Source organism: Neopelma chrysocephalum, unplaced genomic scaffold, assembly GCF_003984885.1.
Source record: "Neopelma chrysocephalum unplaced genomic scaffold, ASM398488v2 Primary Assembly neopelma1_361, whole genome shotgun sequence".
NCBI lineage: Eukaryota > Metazoa > Chordata > Aves > Passeriformes > Pipridae > Neopelma > Neopelma chrysocephalum.
The window spans coordinates 944,779-964,253 of NW_020898025.1; the positions used below are offsets into that span (position 1 = coordinate 944,779).

At 59.2% G+C, this 19,475-nt stretch overlaps 1 protein-coding gene across 2 annotated transcripts; it reads left to right on the forward strand.

Moving 5' to 3' along the window:
• Positions 1-4,679: 4,679 nt before the first annotated feature.
• LIN28A (lin-28 homolog A) lies at positions 4,680-16,256 on the forward strand. Of its 2 annotated transcripts, XM_027706084.1 has the most exons (5): positions 4,788-4,818; positions 5,117-5,122; positions 5,641-5,819; positions 14,750-14,934; positions 15,981-16,194. In XM_027706084.1, the coding sequence occupies exons 1-5, from the start codon at positions 4,788-4,790 to the stop codon at positions 16,192-16,194; spliced, it is 615 nt and encodes a 204-aa protein (XP_027561885.1). The 2 variants fall into 2 exon arrangements, with proteins under 2 accessions (XP_027561884.1, XP_027561885.1); XM_027706083.1 differs by lacking the exon at positions 5,117-5,122 and having other exon boundaries at positions 4,680-4,818; positions 15,981-16,256.
• Positions 16,257-19,475: the final 3,219 nt, after the last annotated feature.

Consider the following 19,475-nt stretch of genomic DNA (forward strand, 5'->3'; position numbering starts at 1 on the left):
GGAAAAGGAAAAGGAAAAGGAAAAGGAAAAGGAAAAGGAAAAGGAAACCCCCACAGGCTGTGTCACCTGCAGGCAGAGCCCCCTCCCCCGGGTGAACATGGGTGCCCGTACCCCATTCCCAGGGGACAAACACCCCAAGGGTGCAGCTCTGGCCACACCTGCAACGAGTTTCCAGCTCTGGGGAGGGGCTGAGCCAGGGCCGTGCTGGTGTTTGGAGATGATGACTGTGGATGTACCAGCCAGCTCGGCTGCACTGGGATCACCCTGCCCAGGGCTTTAGGGGGCACTTGGTGTGCCCCAAGCACCCCGAGAAGGAGGAAAACCAGCGGTGAGAGGAGGAAGATGCAGGCCAGGCCAGTGCTTTGGGAGGTAAGAACCAGCCACGGGAGCAGAAGCTCCTGCTGTGCCTCCCCAGATCCCCCACAGCAATTTTCTCCCCCACTGCCTGGTTTGCTGTCGGGGGGAGCAAGGCTTGAACGGGGGTGGGGGGACTGAGGGGGCAAGGGGAGACTTGCAAGCCCTGGTCTGTGGGGATCTGCTGCCTTGGGGGAATATCTTTCAGCTATCGATTCCCCTTTATCAGGGAGCAGGAATATGTATGGGCTGAACTCCTGATCAATCCCCGCTCTGCAGCCGATCAATCAGCTGCTGCCCCAGGGCTTTTACAGAAGGGAGCTGCCGAATTTGGGCACGACCCATCGCTCCAGGCCAGGGGACAGGATTGTCCCTACCCGCCTTTTTCTTATGGAAAGGCAGGAAGCTGGGGGAAGCCTGGCACCAGGCAGCACCCCACAGGGCACCCCTCAGGCACGCTCCTCACCCTTCCCTTGCCAGGGTTAATCCCATTTGGGATGGTAGCAGGATGCTCCATCCCAACTGTGGGGAGCCCAGTGCCCCAAACCCAGAGCTGTGGGGCACCCACCGACCCCCTGCAGCCAGAAAGGAGCCCCAGGGGAGTATTTCTGAGGTGTGGGAAAGGTGGTGCCTGGTTACACACTTGGGAACACACTTGTGCCATTGTGCCCCATCCCTGTGATCCCAGTGCTGGGAGGTATGGGAGCATCCCTCAATCCCAGCCGGGCTTGTTAGAGGCACAGGGAGAGCAGGGGAGCACAGGGGGCCACTGAGGGGAAGGAGCAGCACCGTGGCCTCCATTATTGATTGCTTTGTAGCCAAAGGTCAGCAGCGAGCGTGGAAGGATGGGGAGGAGGGAGGTGGGTGGCACTGGGATGCAAGGGGCTCTCTGCCAGCACTGGGGCCATGCCACGGTGGGGTGGAGTGCCTGGCATGGGTTCCCATTGTACAGGCACTCACTGGTCATAGATCCCCCCTCGTGCCTCAGTTTCCCCCCCAGCAGATGGGATGGCAGGGCTGGGTGATCATCACCAGGGTGGGTGGGGAAGAGGCACTGGGGGCTGTGGGGAAGAGTCTGTGCCCACAGGAGGGAGGTGGAGGTGGACTCAGAGGGGGTTAAAGCAGATCTGTGTGTCTCTGTGGAGCCAGGAAGGCTGTGCCTGTGGGATGGGCAGGGAGAGGGATCAGTTTTCCCTGGCAGGGGCTCGGAGGCTTTTCAGCTGGTTGGGGTCTTCCCAATGGGCAAATGGTGACAGTGACTGTGCTGGGAGATGGTGCTGGAGCCTCAGCCCCATAACATCATTTTCCATGGCCCTTCAGCCCCCCAGGACACCTGGTGGAGTTTGCAGCACCATGAGGACACCAATCCCCATCTCTGCCAAAGCTGTGACCCACGTCCCGGGGCTTTGCACATCCCTGGGGCCTCATCCTGCCGGGCTCAGGGCTGGATGGAGCCGAGCAGCCCCCGGGCAGCTCCGTGGTGCCGGACCATGGGCAGCACCGCCGGCACTGGGCTCCACAGAGCGCTGCCCTCGCCCCGGCCGTGCCGAGGGGGAAGATTTACAGGCTGTCAGAGCTGGGGCCAGAGGTCAGCAGGGGTCAGAAAGTCCATTTCAGTGAGGTCACTGTCCACTTCTTTCAATCTAATGAAGCCATTATTTGTGAAAGCGGCCGCTTTGCCGGCTATTCCCTTGAAGCCGAGCAGGGCACAGCGACCGGCTCTGAAAGAACAGGAAGGAGTCCCCTTCCCTTTCGCATTTGCCATTCAACAGGCCCCCAAAACAAATACGCCACACACAGAAATATGAAGCAGGGATGTGTCACCGGCGCTGGGGGAGATGAGGTTGGGATGTAAAGGGACACTGCCTGGAAGTGCCACGTTCGGGGATGTGGCTGTGTCACACGGATGGAAAGTCACTGAGGATGGGCAGAAACTGGGGGATGCTGAGGAAGTTGTTGCTGCAACTGCTGTAACTAAATAGTTACAGGAAAATGCCTCTGGGGCTGCTGATCCACCAGGAAGGGGCTGAAGGGGGAAGCTGGTGCAGGGTAGTGGATTATTTTCTGAAGGACTGGTTTTGGAGAAAGCAAGGGCTCATTCCTCACCACGTCCTTCCCCCGTACCCTCACACCTCTGCACGAGAGTGAAACATGCAGGAAACTGGCTGTGCCTTCCCCAAACCCCACGTGAAAGGGGGACAGTGGGGAAGGAGCTGGGATTGAAGCAGGGATGAGCTGAGAAGGATGGAGCCATATGGAGGGGCCTCTGGTGGATCTTGGGTTATTTTTTTCTCTCTTGCCCTAGTTATCCCACAAGTGAGAGGAAAACAAGAACAAACACGACCTGTGGACCCGGCCCTTGCCGCCAGGAGAGGGGGCCAGATGCATCCTGGCTCCTCAGACACTGGGAAGGACCACGATCCCAGATCCCCACCAGGAACAGCTGTGGGTGCTGGCAGGTAGAGGGGGAATGCAAATGTGAGCAAGTGTGGACAGGCACCGTGGTTTCCCTCATGCCAGGACTGTCACCAGCCTTGTTCCCTCCACCAGCCCTGTCCCAGACAGGGAGCTCTGCAGGCTGCCAGAGCCTGGTTGGGGGGGGAGGAGTGGGAATCCCAAAGGAAGCGCTGGCCAGACTCTGTTCTCCTGCTGCTGCAGGTGACGGGCTGCTCGTTGGCTCTGAGGGCTCAACTGAAGACTGATGTTAGGAATAAGAACAGTGGAATCTCCTCCCCAGCCCGGCCTATCCCTGCTAAAATCGGTGTAAAATGAGATGGCGCCTGTGAACGTCATGGGTGGGTCACGGCACCCCCCACTCCACCTGTGACCCCTGGGATGCTGATTCACCTCTGCTGCGGGAGCTGGCAGAGCCTTGACCGGCTGGAAAAATCCCCAAAGAGAAAAAGCATCCTAGTCCGGCACCTCTTCCCCTTTCTCCTCCTCCTCCTTTGCCATCACGCCAGACCCGCGGGTGGGAGTCCAGCTCGGCTCTGCGGGGAAGGGGCAACGCGGAGCCCCCGGGTGTGCAGGGCAAGAGGAGGAGGAGAGGAGGAGGAAGAGGATGGACGGGAGGAGGAGGAGGAGGAAGGACAGGGGGAGGAGGAAGGGCGCCGCCAGGACCCTGGACAGGTCCTCCCGGTTCAGCACCACGGCCAGCGCCGGCGGCCCCGCGGGCGGCGGAGCCCTCGCGCGGGGATTCCCCACGCGGGATTTTACCGGCAACACCCGTCCGGAGCGGGGGTCCCCCCCCAGGTGACACCAGCGCGGTCCCCGCCGTGCCCAGTGACCGCACAGCGACCAGCCCCCCGATACCCCGCGCGATGACACCGCGCGTGGCGAGTCCCTCGTGGGGCGGCCGCGGTGGGTGCAAACACACCCGCTCTCCCCAGCCACACTTCGCCCTGGAGGAGGGGGCGCCGTGGGCTCAGCCCGGTGCGGGGGGCGGTGCGGGGGGACCCCCGGGCAGAGCCCCGGGAGGGGCTGCGGGCGGCGCTGTGCCCCCGCGGCCGGGGCATTGTCCGCCGCCGGAAATGCAGCCGATGGTCACTCGCCCTTTGTCCCCGCCCGGCCCGGGGGGCGACGGGACCCCCCGCCCCCGGCACCGCCTCGGCACCGCTCCCCGCCGCCGGGTTGCGCCGGTGCCGCCGGGACGGGGGTCGCGCATCCCCTGAGGGGTCGCTCGGTCCCCGGGGGGTTACGCGGCCCCTGGGGGTGCGCGCCCCACTCGCGGGACACGGGATGGGGCTCTGGGGTGCAGGAAGACCCCACTGTCCCAGAAAACCGCCCCCCACCCGGCCCTGGGGCATCAGCCCGTCCCGGTGCCGATTCCCCCCGTTCCACCGTGTCGCGGCTCGCAGGTGGCTCCACTCGTGGGGAGGGGGCGCGGGGAAACGACGTGGAAACTCCTCTCAGTCCTCGGTGGTCCCACCTTCTGTCCATCCCGCCCCCCCGGGAGTCACCTCGTCCCTTGACAGGTGGCCTCGCCCCTAAGTGCCCTAAGTGTGGGGGGGGTCAGCCCCCCCCCCTCCAAATCCCTCCCGGAATGTGTCGCTATTACCGAGGGGGGTTAATTAGGATCACGTGGGGACGGGATGGCGGAGCAGGGCCCGGCGCCCCCCGGCCCCGCGGGTGGGTCCTGGGGCGGGGGGGGGGGGCGGGGGCTGCTATTGTCTGCGAGAATTTGGGAGCCTTTGAAAAAACCCTCCCGCTCCCTCCCACCCCTATTGTTGGAGTGAAGATGGAGTCAAACCTCTCTCGGCTCCCTCCCGGCGGGGTCTAAGCTGGGGTTTTTTGTTGTTTTTGTTTTTTTTTTTCCTCCTTTTTTTTTTTTTTTCCTTTTTTTTTGGCTGGGCTGATACCCTCAAAGCTGGCCGAGGAGGAGGAGGGAGGAGGCGGTAACAGCCACAACTCGGAATTTGCAAGCGAGTGTCGGGATGGGGTCTGTTTCCAACCAGCAGTTTGCAGGTTAAGTTATATTATTGTCGGAGCCCGCCTCGGCTCCGTGATTATTAATAACGACGGCAGAGCCCGGCTGGGGGGCGCAGGGAGCCCCCCGACCCCGGCCCACCCAGCCCCGCTGCGCCCCAGCAGCGCGGCCGGGCCCGGCGCGGCCCCTCTCCCCCGCGCAGCACCGGGGGGCTCGCAGGGGGGGATATATCATTTTTTTTTTCATCCCCCCCTCCAGCCCTAGGATGAGCCCAGAAGTTTGGGGCCGGTGGTGGCTGCTGGGGGTGTTTGGGAGCGGGGGAGGCCCGTGCAGCAGGGGGATGCTGGCGGTAGGGAAGAGTTTCTCCAGCGTGGCTTGCTGAGGGCAGGGGGGTTGCGGGTTGATATTTTGAGGGAGTTTATCCCTTTTTTTATACTTCTTTTTTTTTCATCTTTTGGGGTTTTTTTTGTTTTGTTTTGGTTTTGTTTTTTTTTTTAATTGGCTTTTTGAGGGTTTTTTTGCGGGGTAGGATTTTTTTCGTTTTTAACGTTTTTGAGGGGAAAACGGAGTTAGGGCCCCCAGCCCACGCATCGCCTGGGTCGTGCTGGCAGGAGCTGCCTTCACTTCCCCCCGCTCCTGGGGTGATCCCCACGCACACGTGGAAGCAGAGCTCACCGCTCTGTTGGGGTTTTTTTGGAGGGGAGTTGGAATTTTTTTCGCCTTTTCCAGCCTGGGGAACCCGAGCAGGACTTGAGGCTCCTGCTGCGGGCTTGCCCGGCTGGATGCGGGGTGGCTGGGCCGGGGGGGACCCTCGGCTCCCCCAGCCCCGCGGCTCAGCGGCTCCGTGGGTCTCTCGCCAGGTGCGAAGCCGGGCGAGGAGCCGTCCGGAGACTCGCCCAAGCCCGAGAACGAATCCCAGCCACTGCACGGCTCCGGCATCTGTAAGTGGTTCAACGTCCGCATGGGCTTCGGCTTCCTCTCCATGACCGCCAAGGGCGGCGCGACCCTGGACTCTCCCGTCGATGTCTTCGTGCACCAGGTACGGGGCCGGATCCCGCGTGGGGAGGGAAGGGGGTGCAGCCCCCAGCACCCTCCGGAGGATGCGAGGCGGGATGGGGACCCCCCCGCCGCACCCACGCGAGGCCGGGGGTCCCCCCGTCCCAGCCCGGGGTCCAGCCATGGTCGCCCGGGGCGGGTTTTCCCGGAGCCAGGCGGGTGGAAGGGCAGGCACGGCCGCAGCTCGGGGCTCGTCCTCGGGGACCGACCCTGTAAACTGATCCCGAGCGATTTAATTTTCCCATCGTTGTTCCCTGAGGAGCCCCTCGGGGCCGGATCCAGGGGAGCAGGTGCCCGCGGGGCCGGGCGGGACGTGCCGGAGCGGGGACGCTGCTCGCCCCGTGGAGGGACACGGGGAAGAGGCGGTTTCCCCGCGGTACCCGCTCCCAGGGATGCGGGACTGCGCTTTCCCCCGCTGGAGCTCATCCCCGGGAGGGGGGAACCTCTGCCCGCGCCCCTTGTCCCTCTCGCGGGTGGCACAAAGGCGTGCGGGGTCGGGTGTGTGTCCCTTTGGATCCTGTATGACAGTGACAGTCTCGTGTCCGGGTTTGACCCTGCTGAGCGGGGAAGACCCACGCGTGTCGGTGACCCCGCGCCGAGGGAAGTCGCGGATTCGGGGCTGCAACTGCTTGAACCCTCTGCCCCGGCTCCCGGGGAAGGATCTGCCGGGAGACCCCCGCGCAGGGGCCGGGGAAATGGTTTGGAGATGGTGTCCAAACCGGGGCCAGCACTGGGAGGGAGATGTGAGGCTCAGCACCGGCTCGTGCGGACGGGGGTCTGTGGGGTGAGTGTGGCCCCGGGACAGCAGCTGCCGTGGGGTTGGGGAGCAGAGTGAGCACGAGCGAAGGGGGCTCGAGTGTTTTTGGAGCAAACGCGGGTGGGTTTGTGTGTGGGTTTGGAGGAGCATGATGGTGCTGGCTCCAGGGAGCCCCTGGAGCAACTGCCTTCAAAGGCTGCTGCTCTCCATGGGCCCAAATCCCCCCAGCTGGGTATATCCTGCGATCTGGGGGTGCAGGATTGAGCCTCTGGGCTGTGACAAGCTCCTGGTGATCTCTCACCCCCCACCCACGAGTGGATGCTCCAGGGCAGGGCTATGGCGACTTGGCAAGCGAATGATGACCAGGGGAGATGTAAATCCCTCCTCCCTCAGCTGCGGTGTGGGCAAAGTGCCTTGTTAGGAGTTACTATCCCAGGCCAGGACACAGATGGTTTTGGAGTCGAGGGCTCCAAATCGGCCAGGGAAAACCAGATCCTGGTGCTCTCCAGAGAGCAAATGGGTCTTTGCATCTCAATGTTGCACAGCGGGACCCAGTGCCCCTGGGGAGAAGCCTCCCGCCCTTCTCCTGGGGGTTTATTGCCCCCAGACAGTCTGGTTTCCTGATTGCTTTTGCTCACATTCCTGCAGGAAAAGAGAATTAACTGGGGTGTCTCTGTCGGGAGCATCCCCCTGCCCGGGGAGAGCTGCAGCCTCCCGGTGCCCCCCGTTTTCCAGGGCTGGGGGAACCGTGGGGTCCCATGCGCAGGGTTTGCAGCATTCGGGAAATACAAGGAATACTGGGAAAAAGGGGGTTATTTTGGGTAGTAAAGGGTGTGGAGGGTTCCCCTGCTGCAGTGAAGAGCAGGGTGGTCCCAGCGTGGGGTTTTGCATCAGCAGAATCGGGGCAGCTTTGGGCTGATGGAGAATCTTTCTCCTCTGCGCTGGGCTTTGCCTCCTGCCCCACTTCGCTGGTGGCACAAAGTTGCTGCTCTCCTGCAGTGAATCAGCCAGAGCTGATGCCGGCGGCTCTCCCACTGCCGAGCATCCCCGGCTCAGCCCTGGCCCCTTCTTGGAGAGGGACCAAACTCAGGTTCCCACCGCAGCCTCGCTGATTTCGGGTGGCTCTCGGGGAATCGGGCCCTTCTGCCGACGCTCTCCCCATCCCAGCATCCGGGCGATTCCCGGGAGCCGGTGTCCACTCCCCGGGGAGGGAGTCAGGACTGGGAGGGCAAAAGCCAAGATCAGCCAGAGGGGACAGCACTCAGGGCTCGGGGTGCCCTGTCCAGCACCCACTGCCCGCTCCACACAGGGTACCCCAAACCAGCCTTTGGGGCTTAACACCCCAGAGCCCCCAAAACCCCGATCCTTCCCCTCTTCATTTACATATGTGAATGATGACCCACAGGAAGTAATTGTGGGAGAAAGAAGGGAATTGGCCTCTTTAGATCTATTAAATCACTTTATTACAGGAACCAGGTCTGAATGGCCCCTCTCTGCAGGGAGCGCGTCTCCATCTCCCTCTGCCTTTATCTGATCACAAAGAGATTAAAATCTCGGCAGGACAGGAGACTAACAGGGCTCCTCGGGGCTGCCTTTCCCTCGCATTGTGAGCTAAAAATGAGGCATTTGGGTTCAAATGCCTCCCCTGGACACTGGAGATGGATTCATTTGGGGGCTGTGAGGACACAGAGGGGATAAAGCTCAGAGGAGCAGAGCAGGTCGTCCCAGAGAGGTGAAGGGCTGAGCAGCACCCGTGAAGGGGTTGGGGGTCTTGAGGTGGTAGAAATTAGGCTGGTGATGGTGAAGACCCTAAAGCTGCAGTGGTCCCCTTGGGATGCAGCTTTGGGCATCCCTTAAAGGAGTGTGGAGCTGCCAGGGAAGGCAACCTGGAAAGAGGGAGAGGAGAAAATTGGGGCACCCTGTGGCCCCAAGGCTTGTTGCTGCTCATTGGAGCTGGAGGAGTGAACACAGACCAGCAGGGCTGGGATTTTGGGATGGGGCCCAGCTGAGAGAAGGGGCTGTCCAACCCCTGGGAATTGCTGCTCTCCACAGCTTGGCTCCCTGTCTCCAAGCGTTTCTCCAAACCAGGTCTAAATCCTTGATAAAAGCAGTCAGGTGGGTTTTCCGTTTCTCCTTATGATTTTAGAAGGAGAGCTGCTGGGCACTGCTGGGCCCCCGTGGCTGCTGTGGCTGCAGGGTGTTTGGTCTCTGATGTCTCTGTGACATGGTCCTGTGTGTCCTTGCTGTGCCCATGGTTAGACCTGCTGGGGCGTGGCACTGCTGCCCTGCCCGAGTGCCCAGGGCAGCATGGAACTAGTTGGGCACATCCCAGCACGGGAGAGACTTCAGTCCCCCTGTGATCCCTTGGGTGCTGCCGTTCCAGGGAGCCTCGTGGGGGTCAGGGTTGGTGGAGGGGCTCCATCTCCACTCAGCTGGGCAGGGGTGGGATGGAGGGGGATGGCAGCTCCTTGGACATGGATTTTGGCCGATCTGACCTGGGCTGTCACCCACCTGTGCTCCTGCCATCTGCCTGTGTGTGGCCATGGTAACAATAATAATAATAATAATCCACGTGAGCATGACGTGAGGTCCTGAAAAAAAAAAAAGCACGTGTTTGGAGGCAGCTCCATCCCTGACTGTGCAGGAGAGCAAAGGCAGAGGAACAAGGGGCAGTTTCTCTGTCAGGGAGCAGGGTCCAGCCTTCCCTTGGGGTCCCCTGCTGGGGCAGGATCTGACAAGAAGGGTTTGGTTTGTGCAGAGCTGGGGGGGGCAGCAAAGGAAAAGGGGAATCTTTGAGTCGGAGTTGGACCTGTGATGCTCACAGAGGCACGGGACACGTGCAGGATCTCATTTTTCCTGCTTTCTCGTGTGCATCACTCCCGTGTTTGCTCTGCGGGACCAGGGTCACCCACAGAGCTGGGTGGGCACCAGGGTTACACATGTCCCTCGGGAAGAGATCATGGAATCACAGAACAGTTTGGGTTGGAAGGGACCTTTAAAGGTCATTTAGTCCAACCCCCCTGCAACGAGCAGGGAAAACCCCCCATCCAGAGATCCCCAGGGACAGAAATGCTCGTTGGAATCTCTGCTTCTGAGGGGGGAGAGGGGTAGGAGCAATTTCTTTGTTGTTTTTTTTTTTTAATTATTTATTTTGTGGTTTGTTTTTTTTTAAATAACCACTGGAATAGAATCGTATTGCATCGCTCGTGCGCCACATCCTGAGGGAAATAGTGAAAGAGAGCTGCTTTATTCCACCCCTGAAACTCCCTCAAGACGCTCACACACACACACAAAAAAAAAAGCCTCCTGTCTCTGTCTAAAGATTAACTGATGGCCGCAGGCACATCCCTTCCCCCAGCTCCCCCTCCCTGCCCCAGGGAGAGAAAACACCCTGGAATGGTTTCTTAGATAATATGGCCCAAATGAATGGGATTGCTCCCGGGGTGGAGTGGGGATGGAGCTGGGGAGGGCTGGGATGGAGCTGCTGCCCTGGCGAGCCTCTGTCCCTGCCGCTCCCAGGTCCAGCTCCGACGTTTCCTTTTCCCTATTTACTCGCACCTAAGAATCAGCGGGATGACGCCGAAATCACCACTGGAAGATGTGCCGCTGCTCCCGGCCGCTTTCCTGCTTTAATACGGGAGCACAAAATTAATACGCAGCCCCTGATCCCAATTAGCTGCCCCTGTGAAGTGCAGGAGGGTTTTGGTGGGGAAAAATACAGCCAGAGGAGCTAAAAGGATTTAGGACAGGAAACTGATGGATTAAACTCTGTGGTAGATGCTCTTTTTTTTTTTTCCCCAGAATTGGTACTTAGAGTTTAATTTCACTGCGTTATGGTGGAGAATTAAGAGCAAACATAGTTACTTTGGCAGGAAAATGGCTTTATTTTGATTTTACTTGAACTGGGGAAAAAAAAAATGGGGATATTGCACCAAGGAGGCACTGGAAAGATCTGCTAATGTTAAATCCCCCGTGCTCCTCCCGAGGGCTCCCACATCCAACTCCCTCTTTATCTCTGCACCAACTCCTGGAGCTGAGGCAGAACCCCCTTTCCCAAGCAGCATCCACTGGCTGCTCCCACGGGGGTCTGAGCTGCAGGAAGGGACTGGGATGATTCCTGCTCTGAGCCCCCTATGTGTGTGAGCCCCAAAACAGTTCCTGGAGCTTCTAGCACAGGGAAAAGATTTGCTATGTGATGTGGAGACAAGGAAAGGCTTTGCTCAGGGATGGATCCAGGCTGGGAAGGCAAAGGGACATTTCCCTGCTGGCCTTGTGGCCAGTGGTGGGGAGCTGAGCTGGCCCTGCTGTCCCAGGGCTTGGATCATTACTCCATGTGGGCCAAAATCTGCTCTGGGGGCTGTTTGCCATCGAGCTGTGCCATGCAGGGGTCACCACCAACGCGGTACCCACAGTGATGGGGCACAGACCTCCTGAGGGCTCAGCAATCCCTGGGCCTTTTTTCCTGACCCTCCTCTGCAGAGTGAGGTGTCTCAGCTCACTGAGGCTCTGCAGTGGGGTTGGGCTCCCCCAAAATGCTCTGGACCGGGCCCAGACGTGCCCTTGGCACAGCCACTCTTATCCCAGCATCCCAGCCCGGCTTGTTTTCCAAAGGATCTCAGTTTAAACGCTGCTGGAGGGACGAGGTGCAGCGGCCGCTCCGCCCCAGGCCCCGCGGGACACAAAGATGGTTTGATTGAGTGGCCGGGGCTGGCTGGGAATAAATGTCCCCTTGTGTCACTCTGGGGAGGCCGCGGGGACAATGGTGACCCCGGGGCCGGCCGAGCCCCTCCGGAGCCCGGCGGGGTGGGGGTGAACCAGAGCCCAGCAGTTTGAGGGGCAGCGGCTGGATTTGGGGTGCTCTGTGGTGTCACCCCTTCAACAGGGATCTGGGATCCGTGATGAGGGATTTGTTGGGTGGAGGAAGAGGAGGGGTGAAGGCACCCACGTGCAGGGGGGAGCGTGGGGGACACCCAGTGCTGTGGAAGGGGGGGGTGGGCAGCGCTCGGCCGCTCACGTGCTGCGTCTTTGTCTGCCGTAAATTAGCTACCGGGGTGCGGGATGGGAGGAAAAGGATGGGTGGAAAAGCATCCTTGGATGTTTTGGGTGGAAAAGCACACTGTGCTGACTGATGAAGGGGTGCCTTGGCGGGGGGGAGGTGGTTGAAGATGCTCCAGCTCTGCTTCTGTTCCTTGTCCTGCTGGTTAATCCCAGGCCCTAATGATGACAAGGACATCCTTGCACCAGGCTGTGCTTTAAAACAGTTGGGATGGCACTGCTTTGTGATCCAGGGTGACCCTACACCCCCCCTACCAAAACCATATCCCCAAGACTGACCCCCCAGCTCCTCCAAGGGACCCAGGCCCCAAACCCTGGCACCCAACGGGTGAACCCCAGTTCTCCTGCAGTGGGTGAGCTGGACGCAGGGCTGGTGTGTGGAGGGGCTGGAGGGGGTCAGAGGGGCCGCGGCCATGCCGGCCACCCTTCCTCCCCCCGCCAGGGCCTGGAACTCCTGGAATTTGGGCAGCGGGAGCGCGGCCGCCGCCGGCCCTTTGTTCTCGCTGGCCGGTGGCTCCCGGCCCTGGCCCTCCCCTGCGCTCCCCCTCATCCCCAGCATCCCCGGCTCGCTCCAATCCCCCCCTTCCTCTCTTTATTTTTTGGGGGGGGGGTGTGGGTGTGTGGAGGCCTGGGAAGGCTCCGGCTTTGTGTGTGGTGTGGGACAGGGGCTCTGGGCCCCTTCCTTTCAGATGCAGGAGGTATGCAGCTAATTCAATGGGCTGCAGTTTGATTACCTATCTGATAACAGAGGAATGCCAGCAATGTGTGTGTTTTGGGAAGGGGGCAGGGGGGATGCGCAGGGACCACCAGCCACTCTGCAGCTCACATCAAAAGGCTGCGGCGGGGGGGGGGGGGAGATCTGGGGCGCCCCAGCCTCTGTCCCCCCCCTTCCCTGGGGAGAGGGCGTTTCCTTTGGCCTTTTGGCGGAGGGGGCTGGGGGGGTGGTTGTCATCCTCGCCCGCTCCCGGAAAATAAATCGCTTCCCCCATCATGTCGCAGCAGCTTCTGCCCCAGCCCTCCTCTTCCTCGGAATGGATGGGCAGGGGTGGATCCTGGCATCGGGGTGATGGTGCCCGAGGTGTGGGCTCAGCTGGGGGGGGCCCAGCCTGTGCGCCAGGGTCCCCCCTGCCACGGCTCAGCTTTGTCCCAGAGTGCCTGGGAGTTTTCATCCCCGCAGTGTAAACACAGCTGGGCCAGCTGGGGCTGTAAACACCCCGAAAGCAGCCACAGGAGGTGGCTGGTCTTGTCCCCCCGGCCCGCAGGGAATGATGCTCAGCCCCTCCTTGTTCCCAAAACCCTGTGGCTGCTGCTGGAGTGGGGCAAATTCCCCATCTGTGGTAGCTCCTGTTGCCCAAACCATCCCAAGGCGCTGAGGCACCTCCTCTGATGTGCTGGTCGAGGCTTTGGGCACTGAGCTCCTGCTGGGGGAGATGCTCAGCACTGTGGGGGAGCTGGGTTGGGGTTGGGGACCAGTGGTTGGGTGCCCCTCTGAGCGTGGCAGGGGGTTTGCCAGTGGTGGGTGGTCCTGGAACTGCCCTGGGTGGGCAAAGGTGGCCATGAGACCCTGTCATGTCTTGTTGTCATTGGGGACCTCATAGCTTAGGGTATGATTCTCCCTTTTGGGAGCAGGAGCAGGGCAGAGAGCAAAGGGCAATCCCATCTGGCCTGCTCTGGATCCCATACCAGCAGGCAAGGGTGATTTGGGCCAGCCTATGGGGTTTGTCCCATGAAGAGTTGGTCCACCAGGCACAGAAAAGGGGGAAAACAGCAGAAAAAAGGGTCTCAAGGGTTGCTCCTTGAGCTCTGCTGCGTTCCCACTTCCCCCACAGACCCACAGGCCCATGGACATCCTGCAAGACCCCACCAAGAAAAATTCAATCCTAAAACCCAAAAACTCGGTTCCTTCCCTCCCTGCTTTTACATGGGGTGCTTCCTCGTGGGTCCTGGTGAGATTTGGGGTGCAGATGGGAACAGACCGTGCCTGCCTGTCCCGGGTACCGTTCACGCGGAGGCTCCGTGCGGGAAGAATGGGTGACCACGGCCCCACGTGACGGGAACTCTCCGGGCCATGAATGGGGGGAGATGCTCCATTCATAAATGCAGGGTCCTGCCGCAGCCGCGCAGGCGTTTGGCGCCGGCTCTGCTGGGAATCCCCAGCCCGCTGGAGCTGCTCCTCCCTCTGCCAGCAAATCCCCTTAACTCTTTTGGTCGTGGTCGTTCGGGCTCCTGCTGTCTGACGGAGTTGAGGGAATGCCGTGCTGGAATTGCTGCCCGGGGTGCAGTGGCCCTCAGGCAGAGCTGGCAGTGATGCTCGTGGCACAGGGGGTTAAGAGTTGTCGCCTGCATTGCCCAGCTTGGCTCCTTAGGGATTTGTTCTGCTAAAGTGGAGAGAGCTCTTGAAAGTGGAGAGGATTTTCCTGTCATCCCACAACCCCCTCCCCAGCCTGGGTCTTTCTGACTTGCATTGTGATGACCACTGTGGTGATCCTGGGAGGGACAAGAGGTGGTCCTGGGAAGGGTGGGAGAAGCTCCCAGCAGCGATAATCCTGGGCCAAATGGCTGCTTAATTAATTTTTGGAGGTGATTAAATGGCTTGAACTGAGGTGAGCTGCAGTGAGGGGGCTGGCAGTGCCAGCTTCCAGCCTCCTGGCTTTACCGTGGGTCCTGCCATGACCATGCTTGTGCAAAGCCTCAAGATCCTCTTGTATTTTTAAAATGATGTTTTAGAGGTGCAGGAGCAGCTCTCGCTTCCCAGCACAGGGCTGAGTGGGAGAAGGGGGTTGTTTTGCAGCGCTGACAGCCAATATTTCGTTGAAATTTGGGTCTAAGCCATCTCTGCTGGCCCTTAAACCAGCGATCCCCACTCAGCCGGGTGTCTCAGCTCACTGAATGCTCTGTGTTATCAAACAGGGCTCCAGAGATTTTAGGGAGATGAAGGTACCTGGTTGAGCTTGATCCTCAATGTCTATCCCCTCACAAGGGACAGGCACAGGGGAATGTTGGCAGCTCTTGTGCCACAGGAGGTGTTTGCTGGACTGGGGCTTGTCATGCGCCCAGTGGACACCCCCAGCTTTGTGCTGACCCCCGTCCTTCCTCCCCAGAGCAAGCTCCACATGGAGGGTTTCCGCAGCCTGAAGGAGGGCGAGGCTGTCGAGTTCACCTTCAAGAAGTCATCCAAAGGTTTGGAGTCCATCCGGGTGACCGGCCCGGGGGGCGTCTTCTGCATCGGCAGCGAGAGGAGGCCCAAGGGCAAGAGCCTCCAGAAACGCAGATCCAAAGGAGACCGGTAAGGGCTGATCCAGGGCTGATCCAGGGCAGGATCAGGAGCTGCCTGGGTACCCTGGGGATGGGCACGAGTCCAGTGGGGTGGGCAGCGACCCTTCCTCTGGGAAAGCAGCTTCCTTTGGCAGTTAATGAGTGGCAGATGCAGCTCGGTGGGGAAAGGGCAGGGAAGCAGCAGGGAAGGGCAGAGGTCAGGGACACCCCGGGCGGCCGCTCCCCTCGGCTCAGGGAGCCGTGCTGGGCAGGGGTAATTTTCTCCAAGAGCAACCCTTCCTTGTGGGAAGGAAATAGCCGGACGTCCTGGCAGTGTCTCCCACGGTGAGGCTGCAAGCCCTGGGGCAAGTTTCTGGCCAGCTCTTCATCTCCCCCTCTCCTCTCCCATCCTCTCCATCTTGGCTTCCTGGAGATGCCTCATCCCAGTTTTCCCAGTGGATGCTGTCTGCCCCACTCCGCTGTTCTCATAAACTAATCAGAAAGGAACTGGGAAGGAAAAGGAAAGAGGAAAGGGTTGTGGCCATCCTACAGGGATGCAGGATGTGAAATGCACACAACGTAGTTCCCTCTGCCCACACCCCTCCGGTGTGAAGGTGGCACCTGTGGGATGGGGGCTGGAAGGTACAGCCCTGCAAGAAGCCACCTTTCGGGTTGTCCCTACACTGATGGCCATGGTCCCTGCAAGTTCTGAGGGCTGTGTAACCCTGGGAGTGGGGTCTGGAGACACAGGAGCCAGAATCCTGATGGAGCCAGAGGGGTGGAAGCCCCTGACATGCCGATTTTTGTCCCCCGTGTGTGGTTTGGGTGCAGAGGTTTGCTGCCATCTCCTGGGTACCAGCAGCACCACTGAGCCCAAACTGGCCCTGCTGGAGCTGGGGCTCTGCAGGGACCAACCCCAGGGCCACCACTGGCCCCAAAGAGCCGAGCCCACATCCCTGCAGCAGCCGGGCTGTTTAAAGCCCAGCTCTGGCTGTGAAGCCAGATAGGTCCCAGGCACGGCCACGGCACATCCCACCTCATTTCTCCTCCTGGAATCTCTGTCTTCCCCTCACACAGATGCTACAACTGCGGCGGGCTGGACCACCATGCCAAGGAGTGCAAGCTGCCACCACAGCCCAAGAAGTGCCACTTCTGCCAGAGCATCAGCCACATGGTCGCCAACTGCCCCGCGAAAGCACAGCAGTCCCCCAGCTCCCAGGGGAAACCTGCCTACTTCCGAGAGGAGGAGGACATGCACAGCTCGGCCCTCCTCCCTGAGACCCGGGAATGATGATGAGTGGCAGGGAGAGGGGGGATTCCACCGGGATGAAAAGGCTTTGGCAAGGCAAGGGGCAGCTGTGGGGGCTCAGAGGAGGGAGGGCAGGGTGAAGGACTGGGGAGGGCAGACAGCGGGGACCCGGTGTCCCTGCACAGACCTTCCCCCTGTTCCCAGGCTGGGAAAAGCCCTACTTTAATCAGGATGGATCGTTCCAAAAATAGGGGAAGGCATCACCCAACATAACCCTTCCAACTAAAAAAACCCAAACATATTTAATCCACCTTTATTCTTTCCCTAAATTAAGCCAGGCGGCAGTGTCTCGGGGAGGAGGAGCAGAGGAGCCACATCACAGGGAGGAGCTCATGGCTCCTTGTTCTCCTGAGCTTCAAACAGGCTCTGGCACAGCTTGGATGAGCTGCAGGGGACCCACTCCTGCTCCTGCCCTGCCCCAGGGAGGGAGGCTGAGGGGAAAGGCTGGCTGTGGAGTGCCAGGGAGATGCCCATGGGCCGGTCCCATGGGTCCCTCTGCTCCTTGTGGCTTCTCACTTCCAGGGCAGTGTGAGGATTCGCAGTTTTTCTGTGGTTGCTCCATTGCTGACACCAGCAGAGCCCGGATTTGGGCTCAGCCTGGGAGGAAATGGATCATCCCTCAGGGTCAGACCAACACCACTTTCTCATGGGCTGTGACCTGCGGCCTGGGGGAGACCAAGTCAAAAGAAAACCACTTGTTTTTCCCCCAGTCCCTCCCAAGTGCCAGCCCAGAGAGCATAAGGTGTTTCATGCAGCCAGCTCTTCCCCTCTAAGGCTTCTCCCTGCCTCTGGAACAGGAGCTGGGAAGTGGGAGGGTTTCATGGAGCAGGAACGCTCTTTGTTAAGCCTTGGGCACTGGGCACGGGGCAGACCCAGCTCCCGGGAATGCTGCTGGCAGCATTTCCTTTGGAACCCATGTACACATCCCACCCAGGGCTCACATAGATCCAGCCATGGCCTGCTCCAGACACCAGATTGGATCTTCCCATGGGCTCTGGATCAAACCCACACAGGACAAACACACACCTCTGCTCCTCCTGCCCATCCCACACTCCAAAAATTGATGGCTCTGGGGCTGAGCCTCCCCCAGAACAGAGGACAAGGGTGTCCCCAGGTTAGTGGCTGCTGTCCCCTCTCCTCATGGCCCCCCCCAAGTCTTGCCTTTATTTATTGGCCCCGGTGGACACCCCTTCTCCCAAGGCAGCCCCCCCAGGCCGTGCCAAAGCCAAGGCCAAGTGAAACCTGCACTAGGACGTGCGTGAATGACGTATCTTTGGGTTTGTTTGTCGTCTTTGTTTTGGGTTTGTTCTTTTTTTTTTTTTTTAATATAAATATTCTGGTTTTGTATTTTTGTATATTTTAATCTTTAAGAAAAGAAAAGGAAAAAGAAGAAAAAAAAAAGAGAGAGAGAGAAAAAGGACATAATTCCTGCAACTTATTCTCAGGTATTCGAGCAATCTCAGGGATAAAATGGCTCTGTAGCCCAGTGCTGGACAGAGAGGAGGGTTTTTTTCTAACAGCACAAAGAAGTGATGAAGTTTGTATTGGAAGTGTAGATCTACCTCACTGCATGTTTGCTAGGTGGGCTGACGTGTTGTCGAGCTTTTCAGTTGTGGTTTTTGGTATGTTTGGGATTTGTTTTCTTTTTAACTGTATTTTAATAGTCTCTCTCCCTTTCCCATGCACTGATGGACGAATTTGGGTTTGCAGATCTGTGTGTGAGGATGGAGAAGCCAGGCAGTGCCATGGGGCAGGGAACAGCTGCTAGAGCCCATGTCGGCTCCCCAACTCCAGAGTTTTTCCCAGCCTGGTGGCTTTTGAGGACTGTCCTCTGTTTCTCTCTCCTGTTTATGCTCATACACCCCTTCCCCACCATCCCAACGGGAACACTGCAGCCCACCCCGAGCCTGAGCCCTCCTGTTGCCCAGGGGCTGGGGTGTCACACAGGCTCCCAGCAGGCTGGTGCCGTGTGGTCGGGGGTTGGAAAGCCAGGATGGCAGGCCCAGCCTAATTCAGGGTCCCAGCCCCATTCAAGGGAACATGGCAAGAGCAGACAGTGGCCAGTAGGGTGTTGGGAGACTGAAGGTTATCCTCAATCCCTCAGTCCCCTGCCTTGAGCTGAGGGCTGGCTGTCCGTGACCCTCTGGGACAAGGGACCCGATTCCAAGTCCAAGGGAGGTGAAACTGCTCCATATTTTACTCCCTTCCCGGCTTCCCTCAAATGCTGACTCACCATGGCTGGGGGAAACTCTGGATGCCAGTTTTTGGGGCATTAACACTCCACTTTGCAGCCTTCCCAGGGAGGGCATCTCGCCGTGCCGGTGTCGGGCCATGGGCGCAGTTTCCGCTGGTTTTTAGTAGCAATAGGTTTAGATGTAGAGCAGGGCTGGATCAGATGGGGAGCACTGACTCCATCCTCAAGGTTTGGGGTCACCAGGGGGACTTGCTGAGGCTGCTGGAGCCCGGTGACCCCCGACACGAGGGCATTGAGGGGGATGGAGAGCGGCTCCCCAGCTGCTCCCTGCCTTGCTCCGGTAGTTTTATGGTGAGGTGGTGGTCTCTTCTTGGGAGGGGTGGGAGGGGGAAGGACTTTTAGTTCCTGGCTAGCAAAAGGATCTATACAGAACTACTTCAGGAAAACAGCTTTAGTGTGACGGGGTAAATGCAATAGAGCGTTGGTGGGGGGCTCTTGGCCTCCCCTCGGCACCTCGGCTGTGCCAGGGAAACTGCTGCCCCCCTAATTCCTGTATCCATCCTCAAGAATCCTGTAGGACCTTCCCCCCCCCTTCCTGCTCCCACTTTAATGGTCTGGTGATTTTTTCTGCTAGATGTCTAGTGTGTGTGTGTAAATACCTCTGTAAATCTTTCCATTTTCTCTCAGTATTCTCCTTGATTATTGTTTACAAAAATAAGAGGAAAAAAAATTTAAAAAAAAAAATAGCCAAATGATCTAATAGGTTATGGACCAGGGAGATGGGATCTGCTCTCCCACATAGAGCTGCCAGGTATGAGCTCTGTAACCATCCCTGTCCTGGGCTAAAGCAAATAGAGGATCACTCAGGTTTCCCCCGGGGCCAGAGCGGTGCCGGGATCCAAGAAAACAGGGATTTTTTTAATCTGCAAAGGGGAAGCCACGCCGAGAAATGATGGGATTGATTCTCATCATCACCTCCTTGCGTTTGCCATTGTGGTTCTTCCCGTAATCTTTGACAATAATTAACTGAATTGCTGCATCATCACCCACCCTTGCCCATGCTGGGCAC

Coding starts and splice junctions, on each gene's coding strand:
- LIN28A (XM_027706084.1), top strand. CDS start 4,788: ATGGGGTCTGTTTCCAACCAGCAGTTTGCAG. Junction 5,820..14,749: donor TCGATGTCTTCGTGCACCAG/GTACGGGGCCGG, acceptor CTTCCTCCCCAG/AGCAAGCTCCACATGGAGGG. Junction 14,935..15,980: donor CGCAGATCCAAAGGAGACCG/GTAAGGGCTGAT, acceptor CCCCTCACACAG/ATGCTACAACTGCGGCGGGC.